The following is a 15,552-nucleotide window of genomic DNA, read 5'->3' on the forward strand; positions in this document are numbered from 1 at the left end:
AAGGGAAGTGCCCTTTTGGGGGTAGAGGGCACCCAGGCTCACAGAACTGGTTTTCCGTGAGGGGCCTTACAAGAGCAGCAAGTTTACAGTGGTTAAGAGCACTAGTTCTCGAGCCAGACTGCTGCATGGGAATACTGAATCGACCCCTGCAATGGACTGTTTGTGTCCGTACCCCCCCCCCCCAATATTCATATGTTGGGACCTAACCCCCCATATGATGGTATCTGGAGGTGGGGCCTTTGGGAAGTGATTAATTAGGTCATGAGGACGCAGCCCTCATGGATGGGATTAGTACCCTTACAAAAGAGACCTCAGAAAGCTCTCTTGCCCCTTTCACCATGTGAAGTTATAACACAAAGAACCAGGAAGTGGGCCTCACCAGACACCGAATGTGCCAGCACCTTGATCTTGGATTTCCCAGCCTCCAGAACTGTGAGAATTAAATTTCTGTTGTATATATGCCACCCAGTCTATGGTACTCTGTTACAGCAGCTTGAATGGACTAAGACAACCCCTTACCAGTGGAATGAACTTGGGCAAGGTTACTTCTCTTCTTTGAACCTCAACTTTCTAGGGCTGTTGCGAAGCTTAAGATAATTCAAATGAAGCTCTTAGTTCTGAAGCCGGGTGGTCAAATCCAGCTCTGTTACTTACCAACTTGGTAACCTTGAACGAATTACTCAAACTCCAGGCCTCAGTTTCTTCTCCTGTAAAACAGAGTTATAGCAAGGATTAAGCAAGTCACAAGTTTCCGGCACACAAAAAAGCCTCCAGTAAATCCTAACCACTGTTGTTTTTTCCTGTACCAGGAATAACAACCCAGTATAGCATTTCTATCCAATAGCATTTCAATCCAAATAACATTTCTCCCGACCATTATAGTTTACAGAGCATGTTTCACAAATGTTCTTCTCATTTAATGTTCAAAGTAGTCTTGTGTATTACAAATAAAGAAATGAAGATTCAAAAAAAAAAAAAAAAAAACGAAATGGAGATTCAGAGATGTTAAGTAACTTGCTGAGGGTTGCACAGCAAGTAAAGAGCAAACCCAAATCAAACTCCTCTGTTGGAGGCACAGTTTGTTTGGCTGGACTGCATTGTCCCAGGGACATAGATAGAAGGTGGGGCCTGGCTGTCCTTTCAGACTCAGAATTCTAAGATAAAGGATGCTGGAACTCTGGGGTACCTCAGCAAGTCTTGGTCTCAGCAAAACGCTCAGCTCAACTTGAGTTTGAACAGGTCTTAGTCATTCTACCCCTGAATCGCTTCCTGCTTTAGGTTTCTACACCGCAGAGAAAGGAAAACAAACATGTACATGACACCATCCTTGTCACCCTCAAAATCTCTTACAGTGACAAATACTTATGAATCAAAGGGAGTCTTCATAAAACCATAGTTAAACAATATCCCATTCGAACCCGTTCACCAGCATTTAGTGTGAAGATAGGAGCAAGATCTGCAGTGTCTAGACGCTCTTATTATTGCCTGGAAGAATGCCCTCTTCCGGCCTTAATTTTGATTAAATCTTCAGCTGCCTTAGTGTTTTCTCTTTGCTTTTCATCGGGGGCTGACTACCGGAAGCCACTTAACCAGCCTCACTTTATTCACAAAAGGTTTGGGGGCCCTTCCTAATTGTCGTGGGAGAACATTATCAGCCAATCATGTCAACCACTCCTGCTACTTTGCCAGCAATCCTCTCGTTCACCAGTACAGGTTTTCTTTCTGTTGTTGCCTGAGTGTGGTTTAAAATTCTCTTTTAAAGAAAAATCACAAAACTGCCCAGTGGCCAAAGAAAAAGGGGATTTGATTTAAGAACCATTTAAACATACTCACAAGCTAAGACCTCACATGTGTGCACATGCTCCACACTCTGCATGTATGCGCGTGCACACACCACACAACACACACGTGCACACAGATGCCCAGAGACATGATGACAGTTCTGACTCCACTCGCTATGTCTTGCAGCTACATAAAGGACTTTTTTTCCTTTCTTTCTGATTCTTTGACCAGATTTACAAAACAGAAAACAGGACAAGTTGCTTACTTGGGAAAAATTTTAGGGTCCTGGAGTCCTAGAAATTGGAAAAAAGCATACTAACTCGCTCTCACAAAACTTTTTTTTTTTTTAAGAACTATTTTTACTTTATTTTATTTTTCTGGCTGCGTTGGGTCTTTGTTGCTGCACCCGGGCTTTTCTCTGGTTGCGGCGAGCGGGGGCTACTCTTCGTTGCTGTGCGCGGGCTTCTCATTGCGGTGGCTTCTCTTGTTGCGAAGCACGGGCTCTAGATGTGCGGGCTTCAGTAGTTGTGGCACGTGGGCTCAGTACTTGTGGCTCACGGGCTCTAGAGCGCAGGCTCAGTAGTTGTGGCGCACGGGCTTAGTTGCTCCACGGCATGTGGGATCTTCCCAGACCAGGGCTGGAACCCGTGTCCCCTGCACCGGCAGGTGGATTCTTAACCACTGAGCCACCAGGGAAGCCCCCAAAACTCTTTGTTTGGTTTTATTTTAAGAACATGAAGAGTAAGCTGGTCTTTGCATCACTTAGAGACAAACCCAGGAGATAGAGTATGTCTCCCCTAGAAGGAAAGTGTTCAGCTCAAAACAAGGGTGACTTTCTTTCACTTCCTCTATATGGACACAGAGAACCAGGACCATGACTCCAGAAACTGGATCTGATCTTGTCTCCTTTTTAGACTCATAGCATGGGCTCTAGTCCCGTCTCGGTCTCCCAGAGCTGTGTGACTTTGGTCAAGTCACTGAACCTCTCTGAGCTCCTGCAGCCGCTGCTGTCAAGTGAGGACACTCATTCGTTCAACAACTATCTACTGAGCACCTACGATGTACCAAGCATGTGGCCATGGGAATAATTCCAGGAATTAAACCATCCCAGCCACAAAGGGCTCTCATCGATTAGTGGGGCAATTACAGGCTGACAAGCAATTACAATGGAGTAACAAAAAGTATTACAACCGGGGTGAGTACAGGTGCTGGGCAATCACAGGAAAGGGTATTTAATTAATTCAGCAGGGGATGGAAAGTGATGGGTATACGAAAGACTTCCCCAAGAAGGTGTTATCTAAGCTGAGAACTAAAAGACAAGTTTGAATTTGCCCAACCGAGGGGATCCAAGCAGAATTGGCAGCACTTGCAAAGGCCCACAGACCAAATTGCTGATTTACAAGGTCAAGCTCAATAGGTAGGAAGAGAGACATAGGATATGTAGACCTGGATATGTAGGCAGGTGGGCTTGCCAGAGTAACTTGCCTGGACTAGATGACCTCCCAGGTGCCCTCCCAGTCCTAAGGGCTAATTCTGTGGTCTTCTGAGAGCCCAGATCCTCCTCTTTTCCCGATAGCCCTCTCACCAGCACGGCCAAGTCCCTGAGTCCACTCCAGGGCACGAGGGAAGTCCCAAGCATCCCATGTGGGCCCTCCTCCTTCCTCTTTCTTTTCCCTTTGAGAGTGACTAGGCAGTGACTCAAGGAGGGAACTGTCCTCCACTTGTCATTTGTTTCTAAAAAAATACACCCAAGGCTCACATACACAGTCAGTCATTTGACCAACCTTCTCCCCCCCAGCCCCTGACCTAGCTGAAGAAACACTGGAATTATCTGTGTCCCTGTCTGTCTGCTCCAGGACACTTCAAGCTACCTGAGGGCTCCCACTCTGTTTTGGTCATATCCTGGTGTCCCCAGCACCTGGTATTATTCCTGACTTATAGCAGGTCCTCAAAAACACATGCAGAACGAAAGGACCTCCTCTCTCTGCAAATGAGCACCCATCCAGACCTGCCCCAGACAGCAGCTCTGTCTGAGGCCAGAGCGGGAAACCCAGAGACCCAGAGAGATGCCAGCTCAAAACTCCTCTGCCAGGGCTCGAAACCCAGAGACCCAGAGAGGTGCCAGCTCAACACTCGTCCGCCAGGGCTCTTTAAGCCACTCGAGGTGCTCAGCAAAGCCCCATCGGAAAACTAACGGCCCCCCTTATTTACCAATGAAGAACCTCAGGTCCGAAAGAATGATATGACTTGCCCAAGGTCTCTTAGCAAATGCAATATAATGTTTTTAAAAGGGGGACAACGTTCTTTCTTTTTTCTTTCTTTTTTTTTTTTTTTTTTTGGACAACGCTCTTAAATGGAAGGCTATCTAGTCACACCTACCAGAAACGTTGCTTATTTTAGGGGAAAATGCTGAATGTTGGCGGGTCTAACGGAATCTTTCCTTTACCTGACCGCCAATTACACCACACTTTCACAACTCCTGGGATTTTTCTAGGCAGGACTAAAAGTTCCCACTGAAACAAATCGATTTATGAAGGTGACTAAAAAAGTTTTTAGGGATTGAATATGTTCTTGGATTATGGATCATTTTTTAGGTTAAATCTCTATTATGTGATCTCAGGCTATAAGAATTTTTAAAGAAAAGTTGAGCTCCCCAAACCACTTAGTTCCCCCTTGTTTTTTTAATGTTTTGACATTAACTTTACTGTGACAGCAAACACGATTTTTAAGGAGGCCATTTCGACCTATACAACCCCTCCATCAAAAGAATTCCTCATAATTCCTGTGTCCTCTTAAAGTTTTTATTCGCAGATCTATACTGTGTACATACATATGTATTTCATTTAAAGGAATTACCTTTAGTGTAGAAGTTCCTTAGAGTGCTTTTTTCTTAAAAAAAAAAAAAAAAAAAAACTTAGTATGCAAGTCACTGGCATGATGTTTCTGAAACCACCCCCGAGCAAAACCCAGGTGACAAATTAAGTGCACCTGGAAATTCTGGGTCTGAGACACTGAGGGTGACATTTTCTAGCCTGCTTCATTTAATCATTATTCTGACACTTCCCATATCCCAGTTAATAGGCAACAGACAAAGCAAAGCAGGTGTTTTACTTATATCCACCTGGCACAGCAAACTCCCAAAGTTTGCAATAGTTGCTTATTGCTGAAGAGTTTAAGGCAATATTTTCCTGCCAGTGAAATAACATCTCAAACAGCCTAGCATAGTGGTTCTCACCCCGGCTCAACCAGAGCCCACAGGGGAGGGAGGAAAACCTTTAAAAATACTGCGGCTGGATCCCAAGCCTGTACAATTAAACAGACTCTCTAAGGATGAAACCAGCACTATAGTTTTCCAAAGATCCCCAGGTGATTGTAGGGTGCAAACAGGACTGTGAAGCACGGGCCTAGGATAACTCATTAGTCAAAGGAAGCCCATGGGAAATCTTATCTGGAAGTGAAAAACGCACCATAATTAAATAAAACAGCAGATGTAAAAGTACCTAACAGGGTCTGTTACCCAGAAGACACTTAATAAATGTTAATTAAACAAAAAAATAATAATTCAAATAATTACTCCTTCTCCTCAGTAAATTCATCTTGTAATTTTATTGGCTTCTTTATCACATGCTGTTTTTTCTTAGCCATGATTCATTCTATCCCTGTTGATAAAATTAGAAACGTATACCCATAATCCTGTTCAATTACACGAGCTCCGTAGTATTTCCAGCAACTCTTAATCACTTATTTAATAAAACTTTCCCCCAGAACAGTGGCTAATACATACTAAATACTCATCAAATGTTAGCTATTTATAAGAATTCATGATAATTCTTATAACTTTGGTTGAAACTTATTTTATACTATCTGGAGGACTTAGCAAGAATGTAAAAAAATTACCAGGGCAATATTTAACAAACTTATAAAAATAGACTTTTAAGCACATCAATTCTTTCTATAAATTTGTGAAAAAATATTAAATGTGATCACTGCACAGGTAGCTAGCTTATCTTGCACATTCAAGGGGGCCCTGCAAAAGTAACTTGTGAACACTCAGCAGTTTCCATAGCTACTTGAAAATGCTAACACTGCAATTAGTTCAAAGTGGTCTCTCAATCCGACTTTTCCCTACCACTGCCTCCCTGACCCTGAATTAGGAAGGCGATTTTTGTATATGTTCACATTACCCCTCAGTTCTAGCTAAGAAACCAAAAATCTGTTTTGAAAAAAAGAATATAATTTCTTAATCAGGATGAGGAGGTCTCATTTAGAACATTTCCAAACCTCTTGTTGCCCTGCTCGGATGAATTACGCCAGTCCGCATCTGTCTCGGGTTTTGCTAAGCAGAAGAGGCATTCAGCAGCTAGGCTGGAAGATCTGCTGTGTTCGGTTCAGGATTCACACTGTTATCGGGAGACCCTTCCATAGCTCACATCTGAGCATGCTACCCTTTGCTTCCCTTTGCCTTCTATCTCCAAACATCTGCCATTTCATGTTTTAAATCAACACACATGCAAAAATAATCATGACGTGCCCTTCTTTATATGCATATTATACGTCAATAACAAGCACTATTGGTCTGAATGCTTATGTCCCCCCCCCAAAATTCCAATGTTGGAATCCTAAGCCCTCAATGTGATGGTATTAGGAGGTGGGGCCTTTGGAAGGTCATGGGGGTGGAACCCTCATGAATGGGGTTAGTGCCCTTATAAGGGAGACACCAGACAGCTCCCTCACTCCTTCTGTCATGGGTGGAGAGCCCTTACCCAACCATGCTGGCGCCTGGATCTCAGATTTTCAGCCTCCAGAACAGTGAGAAATAAATGTCTGTTGTTTATAAGCTCCCAGTCTGTGGCATTTTGTTATAGCAGCCTGGACAACTAAAACAACAAAGTTGAAAGTGACCACACATGGGCCTTTGGCTAGTAACAGCTTGGTTTGCTCAATAAGAATGTCATGACTGACTGCCACATGCCAGGCAGCTCCAAAGGTGCCAGAGAGATGGACATGAGGACAAAGTTCCCATCTTCGAGGACCTCAGGCTCCAAGGAGAGTGTGGATTGGCTACTGTGACACAGTGTGACTCTGACCCAAGGGCGACAAGGAAACGCAAAGGATAGGGTCACAGGGGCAGCCCTAAATATTTAGAATCAGAAATTAGGAAATAAAAATAAATAAGCACATAGGAGATAAATGGTTGTGGATAACAATGTTAAGATAACTACTGCAGCTTTCATCAATCACACCACCCTCTGGACGCCCATCACCTCAACTTATGCCACACTACATCCTACGCCACTTTGTATTATCTGACAACACAGGGTTGCCACAAATCTTTACTTGTAAAAAACGCAATATCGGGGGGCTTCCCTGGTGACGCAGTGGTTGGGAGTCCGCCTGCCGATGCAGGGGACGCGGGTTCATGCCCCGGTCTGGGAAGGTCCCACGTGCCGCGGAGCGGCTGGGCCCGTGAGCCATGGCCGGTGAGCCTGTGCGTCCGGAGCCTGTGCTCCGCAACGGGAGAGGCCACAGCAGTGGAAGGCCCAGGTAACGCCAAAAAAAAAAAAAAAAAAAAAAAAAAGCAATATCGGGCTTCCCTGGTGGCACAGTGGTTGAGAGTCTGCCTGCCTTTGCGAGGGACACGGGTTCGTGCCCCGGTCTGGGAGGATCCCACATGCCTCAGAGCGGCTGGGCCCGTGAGCCATGGCCGCTGAGCCTGCGCGTCCAGAGCCTGTGCTCCGCAACGGGAGAGGCCACAACGTACTGCAAAAAAAAAAAAAAAAAAAGCAATATCTTCAAAGCACACTACAACAAGGTATGCATGTACTTGAGCTTCTTTTAGTCACATACTCTCTTCCCTGAGGTGGCAACCCTCTGAGTGGAAGGACTCTGACCTGACTCCGGAGCTCACCTTTCTCCCAAATCCAGGGCCTGAGATTTGGGGAGACACTGCTATTGTACTGAGCTATTCTCTTTCAAAGATAATATTCAGCAATAACATTTATTATCATTTCCCTCTACATCCCTACTCTCCTGGAACGATGGACCATTCTCAGGGTCGAATTCTGAAGCAGGATAAAATCCAAAACATAGTTTCTACATGTTGCTTAACCATTCTCCTTGCACAGGCTGATTTCAGCTGAAGATGTATACACATCTTACACTTTTTTCCGGAGTATCATGATCTACTGTTTATATATTTTACAATATTTTTAATGAAGCTGTAGTACTTGCAACTCTATGTCCAGGTAATAAATTTGCCTTTAACCTTAAAAAAAAAAAAATCCCTCATTTAGGGGGAGTGGAGACAGTACATAGTAGAGTGCTTACATGTTGGTAAATGTTCAAAATATTTTCAAGCTTTAGCCAATCATTTCTTCAAACTAATAACATTAATTATTACTGTGTACTTTAATAAGTGGCCTGGGGGACTTCCCTGGTAGCGCAGTGGATAAGACTCCACGCTCCCAATGCAGGGGACCTGGGTTCGATCCCTGGTCAGGGAACTAGATCCCACATGCATGCCGCAACTAAGAGTTCGCATGCCACAACTAAGGAGCCCACCTGCTGCAACTAAGACCCGGTGCAACGAAATAAATAAATATTTTTAAAATAAATAAAAATAAGTGGTCTTTCTTTTTCTGTTTATGCTGCAGCTCAGCACACCACTGAGTTAAGAAATCTAACAAGAAGGTGAAGAAGGCAGACACAGAGAACAGACTTGTGGTTGCCAAGAGGGAGGGAGGGAGGGAGGGAGGGAGGGAGGGAGGGAGGGATTGGGAGTTTGGGGGTAGCAGATGCAAACTCATATATAGAATGGATAAACAACAAGGTCCTACTGTATAGCGCAGGGAACTATATTCAGTATCCTGTGATACACCGTAATGGAAAAGAACATGAAAAAGAATGTATATATATATGTATAACTGAGTCACTTTGCTGTACAGCAGAAATTAACACAACATTGTAAACCAACTGCACTTCAACAATTAAAATGAATAAATAAAGAAAGTGAACAAGGAAGGAAAAGACCTCTTGGGAATTAAACAGCCAGACTTAATACCCTCTCAGGAAAACCTCAATCCTGTGGGCTAGCCCTAGCCCTTACCCTTTTCAAACTGGAGAAAAGGAAAGAAGCTCATTAACAGAGAAGGTAAAGATGTTGTTTCTGAAACAGAAGGGAACCGATTATCAAACACTTTGTCAGTGTAGGGCTGTGTTACCTTTAAAGACATATCACGATTTACCTGAAAAAGTGACATTGGTGGAGCTAGAGAATATTATTGCGGGTATCCGGTCTAACTGCCTGGTTTTACAGGTGAGAGAATCTGAAGCATGGAAGGAAAGGAACATGCCTGTGGTGAAGACATCAGGATCACAGCAGAGTCAGAACCATCTCCCGAGATTCCCAACTCCTAACTACCCAGGGCTGATCACTGAGTTTCCGCACACGTCCAAACTCCTTCACCTGGTTCACTGCATCCCAGATGTCCACTCTCAGCTCGGGCATACCCCGCTTCAGAGAGGCTTCAGGGTACGCCGTACCTGATGCTCCCCTTTCTCAGAGCACTCTTCCCATTTGGCCTGAACGATGCCGCCACTCCATCAGCTAGCTTCCCCCCGAACTTTCAGCAACTTTTTGTTCAACTCTGTGTCCTGGACCTGAGCACAGGCGTGACATCTACAGGGACACTGTGCAGTGAACAGAGTAACTGACTCGTCTCAGGTTGCCTGAGAATTTTCCAGCTTTAACAAAGCAAGTCCCAAGTCTCAGGAAACCCCTCAGTCTCAGGCAAACCAGGACAGCTGGTGACGCTAACAGCGGATGCCAACAGGGTGAGACGGCCCGCTCACCATGTCCCCTCCTCTAACCATCCTCGGCCATACGTGCCAGGCCCGGATTCCTGTCTGTGCCATTCACTCTAGCTCAGCACTATCTGATAGAACTTTCTGCAGTGCTGAAGATGTTCTATACCTATATTGTCCAATACCATAGCACCAGACCCATGTGGCTACAGAGCGGCTGAACTCTGGCTAGTGTAACTGAGTTTTTAATTAAGTTTAATTTTTATTAATTTCTATTTAAATAACCCCATATGGCTAGCAGCCACCGTATAGAACAGCTCAGCTCTGACTTTACATAATTGGAACTACAGTACATCTCTGTGCACAGAAATGAGCTTTGAAGTCAGACCAACCTTGGTTCGAATCCTGACTCAGTCATGTGCAAATATGTCACAACTCCTTGGGGAAGCTTGTTTCTCCCTCTGTAATCCTTGCAAATTTACTATGACACAATGTTCAGAAAGTGGCTGGCCCCTAGTAGAACTTCAAGAAATAGGATTTCTCTAGAAGCAGAGAAACCAAATCTAGGTAAAAATGCTAGAAAAATCTGATTCTGAACCCAAGAGTGCAAGAGCATCATATCGATCAGATCTCCAAAACCCCTGTCAGGTTCAAATTCAGATTCTAAACTGCCACGGCTGTTCTGCTTGGTTTCTGTCCCAGGCCTGTGGCTGGCTGTCACTGAGTCCCACTGGGGCAGCAGGCACTGGGTACTGGGAGATACCGTGCTAAGTCACCTGAGCGTGGCCCTACACAGTCCCAGGGGTAGGGATCCAGGCTCTTCCCAGAGCAGGGAGGAAGCAGCGCCCAGAGGAAGCCCAGGTGCCCCAGAGGGCTCACGTAAACCCCAGGCCGGCCGCTGGTGCCCAGGGGTTCGGGGCACACTGGGGACATCCCGCGTCCTGCACATCCACAGAGAATGCCACCCCTGCTGCCTCTCGAAAGGGTCGGGACACAGTAATGAGCTGGGAACCAGGAGCAGCTGCAAAGTCCCTGAGGCGTCTGGTTTCTGGAACCTCTCCCGAGCCCTAATGAATCCATCGCCTCGGCAGGAATGGGCAGCAGGTCCCCGGAGAAGCAGGCTGCGGACGAGAATCACGTGGGGAGCTTTTTAGAAACAGTGTTCCCCAGACTGGGAATCGGTGTTTGCAGAAAGCTCCCAGGTGACTATGCTGCGTGGCTGGGACTTGGTATTTTTCATCTGAGGGCTTGGGAAGGTGGTTCCGATGAGGACAGTCCAGGGCAGTGCTAGGGCTGGGGAAAGAAGTCCCTTGTCAACGGGTCTCTCCCTCTGGCTGCAGGGACAACAGTCAGATGGCAGCAGGACCCCGCAACCAGAGCTTGGATCAGAGCTGTTCCCCTCCTTCGAGCCCCAACTGGCAGAGACCCTTCCAGTCACGAGGGCTGACCTGTCCCATGTCTCATGTGCAGCACCGGTGGGGAGGGTCCTCCTCCCCCACTAGCCCCTGAGCACCCATGAGCAGAAGCCCTAATCCATACGCCTCTCCGTCCCGGGGTCCCAGGGCTGCCCGCAGCACTGAGGAAGCCCACAGTAAAAGCTGCCATTGTGGTTGTTACTCTCATTTCAGTGAAAAGGAAACCAGAACCTAGAGACGGTATGACTCACCCAAGGCCCACGGTGCGGTGGCAGGGCTGGGACAGGAGCTCTGGGCGTCTGGGTTCATTCCCTTCCTGATACCCCAGGTTGAGGCCCACTGCTTCCTCTACCCTCACCCATGCTCTCTCCTCTCCCTCCTGCAGCCAATATGCAGGCTCTGACCACCATGGTAAACTCTGATCTAGTACCCTTGGGCTCTGATTTATAGGATTCCTCACCTGTCCTCAAAAGAGTCCATGGAGTCTAAGAACACCCCTTGGGCACTATACAGGGGGTTGGTTTTTAGCCCAGCATTGGAGCCTGACATACCCAAGTTGCCACTGAGTAGCTGCGTGGTCCTGGGCACATTCCTTAACTTCTCTGGGCTCAGCTTCCTCAGCTGTAAATGGGGATGGTGATATTTACCAGTCACGTTTGTGGAGAGGGTTATTCAGTGAGATCAAAGGGATCACACGGGCACCACGACCAGCCGGCAGGAAGTGCTAACAGCTGGTAGGTATTACTCAGGTAGCGGGCACCACCCTTCTCATCACCTGCTCCGTGCTCCAGATTCGGGCCCATGGTAGAAGCCTCCAAACTCCGCACCCTCTTTATTTACTTATTTATTTATTTATGGCTGTGTTTGGTCCTCCTTGCTGCGCGCGGGCTTTCTCTAGTTGCGGTGAGCGGGGGCTACTCTTCGTTGCAGTGAGCAGGGGTTACTCTTCATTGCGGTGCGCGGGCTTCTCATTGCGGTGGCTTCTCTTGTTGCGGAGCACGGGCTCTAGGCGCGCGGGCTTCAGTAGCTGCGGCTCACAGGCTCTAGAGCACAGGCTCAGTAGTTGTGGCTCACGGGCTCTAGAGCACAGGCTCAGTAGTTGTGGCTCACGGGCTCTAGAGCACAGGCTCAGTAGTTGGGGCGCACGGGCTTAGCTGCTCCGCGGCACGTGGGATCTTCCCGGACCAGGGCTCGAACCCGTGTCCCCTGCGTTGGCAGGTGGATTCTCAACCACTGCGCCAGCCGGGAAGTCCCTAAACTCTGCACCCTCTTGCCCTTCTCTTCCCACAGGCCACCCTGGGCCAGCTGGCCCACCGCACTGCGCCTGGCCTGGCCTCTTGTGTGCCTGCACCGCCCTGGAGGACCAGGTGGCTGGAGGCATCACAGGTCATGCCCACCCCCAAGTCCCCCAGAAATAATAAACGAGAAGTAACTCTTTCTATTCCTCGTTCGGGACTTCCTTAATTAAAGTCAAATATTTGCACACTCTCCAAGGCCTGTAAACCTGAACTGCTCACAGGAAAGAGAAAAAAAAAACTTGGTGCAAAGAGAGTAAGTGCGGGCAGCAGCGGCCTCGTAGAAGCTCAGAGGGAAGGGCAGCCGATCTGAAGAAGCACTCAGCCCAGCTGGGGGTGCGGGGTGAGCAGGAGAAAGCTGCCATTTCCAGAGCAATGTCCCCTGCCTCTCTCCAGCGACCCCCACAAATTCAGTCGCAGTGGGAATCCTCGAGGGTGTGAGTGTAAGGAGGGGTGAGACCCCAAGAGCTTCCAAACCAGCCAGCGGAGTTCAGCTGCTTCAAACCAGCACGGCGCCCAGGCGTGAAAATACCGAAGGACTCCACACAGGTCGGGAAAGAGCTGCTGTCCGGAGCCCCTCTCCCCGGCCGGCCCTTCCCCAGAGCTCCCAGACCTCCCCCGGCACCCAGCAAGGGAAGGATGAACATCAGGCACTGTGGAAGCTTCCAGAAAGGACTCTGATGGGCGCCCAATGTTAAACATTCTGACCATCACCCCTGGGCACAGTTAAGGCTCATGAAAAAGGCAAATAACATTCTGAGCGATTCAGAAAAGGGACAAGGCCCTCAATAAATGTTTGCTGTTGGAAGAGAAGGAGACACCGATACATGTGGCAGTGGCACCCAGGACAGGCCACGGCACCACGGCGCCTCCCTCCCTCTGGGCCACTCACTCCACCCAAGGTCATGACACCACTGTCACAGAAGCCTCCCTGGCCAGGCAAAAGGAAAGTCTGTGCTGACCTCTCACCCTAACCCTAACTGTAACCAGGCAAAAGGAAACTTCTGGGCTCCTGCCCTGCCCAGCCTCCAGCCCCTCTGGGATGGCACCAGTGTCCTCTGGGGCATCCCCTGACCCTCCCCTCCATGTGTTCCAGGGGCTAGCATACCACCAAGGGGAGGGCTGTCAAAGCACAGAATCTTTCAGAATCAGTGGCTGCTATAAGAACAAGCATGTGACCAAAACTGGCCTGTAAGAGCCCTCTCAGGACTTCCCTGGCAGTCCAGTGGGTAAGACTCCGTGCTCCCAGTGCAGGGGCCCCGGGTTCGATCCCTGGTCAGGGAACTAGATCCCACTCGCATGCCGCAACTAAGACCCGGCACGGCCAAATAAATAAATAACTGGCTAAATAAAAGAGTCCTCTCGAGGGTCAAGAATGGTCTTGTGACCCTAACTGGCCAATAAGAACCTACTCTAGCACTTTGGCTGAAGGCACCAGGAAAGGGTGCCTTCCTCGCCCACACACAGGGTCGTTAACATGAAAGGCTGAAAGCCTGAACCCATCTCACAGGGAGAGACCGCCTGAGAAACAAGGAGGCAGGAAAGCAGGGCCAAGAGACAGTGGGAGACAAAACCCGGCCAGCATATGGTTGGGCCCTGGTTCAGCCGCCCCCGACCATTTAGCGACTTGACACAGTAAATGAACTTTTTCAAACCTAGGCCAGCTTGAGTTTGATTTCTGTCACTTGCAACCCAGAGCACTGACTGACACGTTCCTCAGTGGGTGCGTGAGAAGATGCTTGTTGCTACCCGGCCCCGCTTCTTGCCCTGGCTGCCATTTCTTGTGACTTTGTGGCTTGCTGGTGGCATCCGGGAGGCTGGCCCCAGGTCCTACAGCCTCCGCTCCCTGCAAACAGAGCATCCCTCCCACTGGACCCCTAGACTCCGGTCTCTTGCCCTCCATTTCCCAAGCTACCACTAGTGACCTTTTCTTTCTCTTTTTCTTTGTTTAAAAAAATTTTAAGGCTTTTTTTTTTTTTTTAAGTTTTGTTTATTTATGTATTGGCCACGCAGCGGGGCATGCGGGATCTTAGTTCCCAGACCAGGGGTCGAACCGGCGCCTTCTGCAGTGGAAGCGCAGAGTCTTAACCACTGGACCGCCAGGGAAGTCCCTAGTTACCTTTTGTAATACACAGCTCCTGCAGTGGCCCCATACTGCCTGAGGATTATGATGCAAGCTCCTTGAACACAGCTCACGAGGCTGCCATCACAGACCCCGATGACCTGTGTTCTCCACACGAACCCCCCAGTCCAGCCACGCAGACCTACTCCGAGATCTCTCCCAGGTCCACACTCCACCAGATAGGAACAGTGTTTCCAAACCATCCCAGCTGACTACATAAGCTCTTCCAGAGCAAGGGTGACACCTCATGTTCTGTAACCCACATCCTGTCCACTGAGGTCACAGACCCCACTCTTCACAGGGGTTAAGTCAGTGTTGAGAGAACTGCATAAACACAGCCTCTCCCCCCAGCAGATGACTTTCAAGGCCCTCCCAAAAGCTTTCTAACACCCACCCAAGCCATAAAGTGGCTCAGAGTTAAGCCTTCGTTATGTAAATTAAAGCTCCCCCACCAAGTTTCCACTGAAAAATCGGCCAGCTGTGTAAATTTCATCCAAAGCCATAGGAAAAAGTCTACGGATAAAACTTCTCTTGACACAGAACATAAACAGACAGCATTTATAATTACAGAGAGTTCATTTCAAGAAAGATTTTAGAGAACTCCCAGCGCAACCTTCCCATTTTACAGAAGTGGAAACTGAGATTCCAAGAAGTGAAATGACACCCCAGGGTCACACGGTCAGGAGGCTGAGGAGCCAGGACAAAACACCAGGTTCCCTGCTTCTTGCCCCCCTAACAATTTATAAATAATAACCTTACTTTCATTTATTTTATTACAACACTAATTCATACACACTCACTTAAAAACGTGAGCCACAGAGAAGTTCTGTATGTATTTTCTGCTCTTTGCGCCCCATCTCACTGGGTGCCTGAAAAACGGGGTCTCTGTTTCCTGGCAGAGCTGCTGGAGCCCTCCAGGCCTTAGAGTTTGTGTGGTTTCTCACCCTCCCTGCTGCCCGTAAACAACGTCAACAGGGGAAACACAGACAATAACAGTTGCTGGTTATGCAATGAGAGGCGGCCTCTACTTCCTAAAGTGGGCCTAGGCGGTGGAGGGGGCACTCTGTAAAAATGTCTACCCACCCCTGGACCCAGCAACTTGTCATGAGGACATTCATTCATTACTCAGTGTGGG

At 48.0% G+C, this 15,552-nt stretch overlaps 1 protein-coding gene across 1 annotated transcript in view; it reads right to left on the reverse strand.

Annotated features, from left to right (window-relative positions):
- CYRIB (CYFIP related Rac1 interactor B) overlaps positions 1-15,552 on the reverse strand; it is a gene marked incomplete at its 5' end in the record, with an annotated part of 154,123 nt that overhangs the window by 114,132 nt on the left and 24,439 nt on the right. Inside the window, one exon of the mRNA XM_079722389.1 lies at positions 651-707. Within this exon, the coding sequence (XP_079578515.1) occupies positions 651-707 (57 nt within the window). The remainder of the gene's footprint in view (positions 1-650; positions 708-15,552) is intronic.

This window comes from Hyperoodon ampullatus (assembly GCF_949752795.1).
Source record: "Hyperoodon ampullatus genome assembly, chromosome: 17".
NCBI lineage: Eukaryota > Metazoa > Chordata > Mammalia > Artiodactyla > Ziphiidae > Hyperoodon > Hyperoodon ampullatus.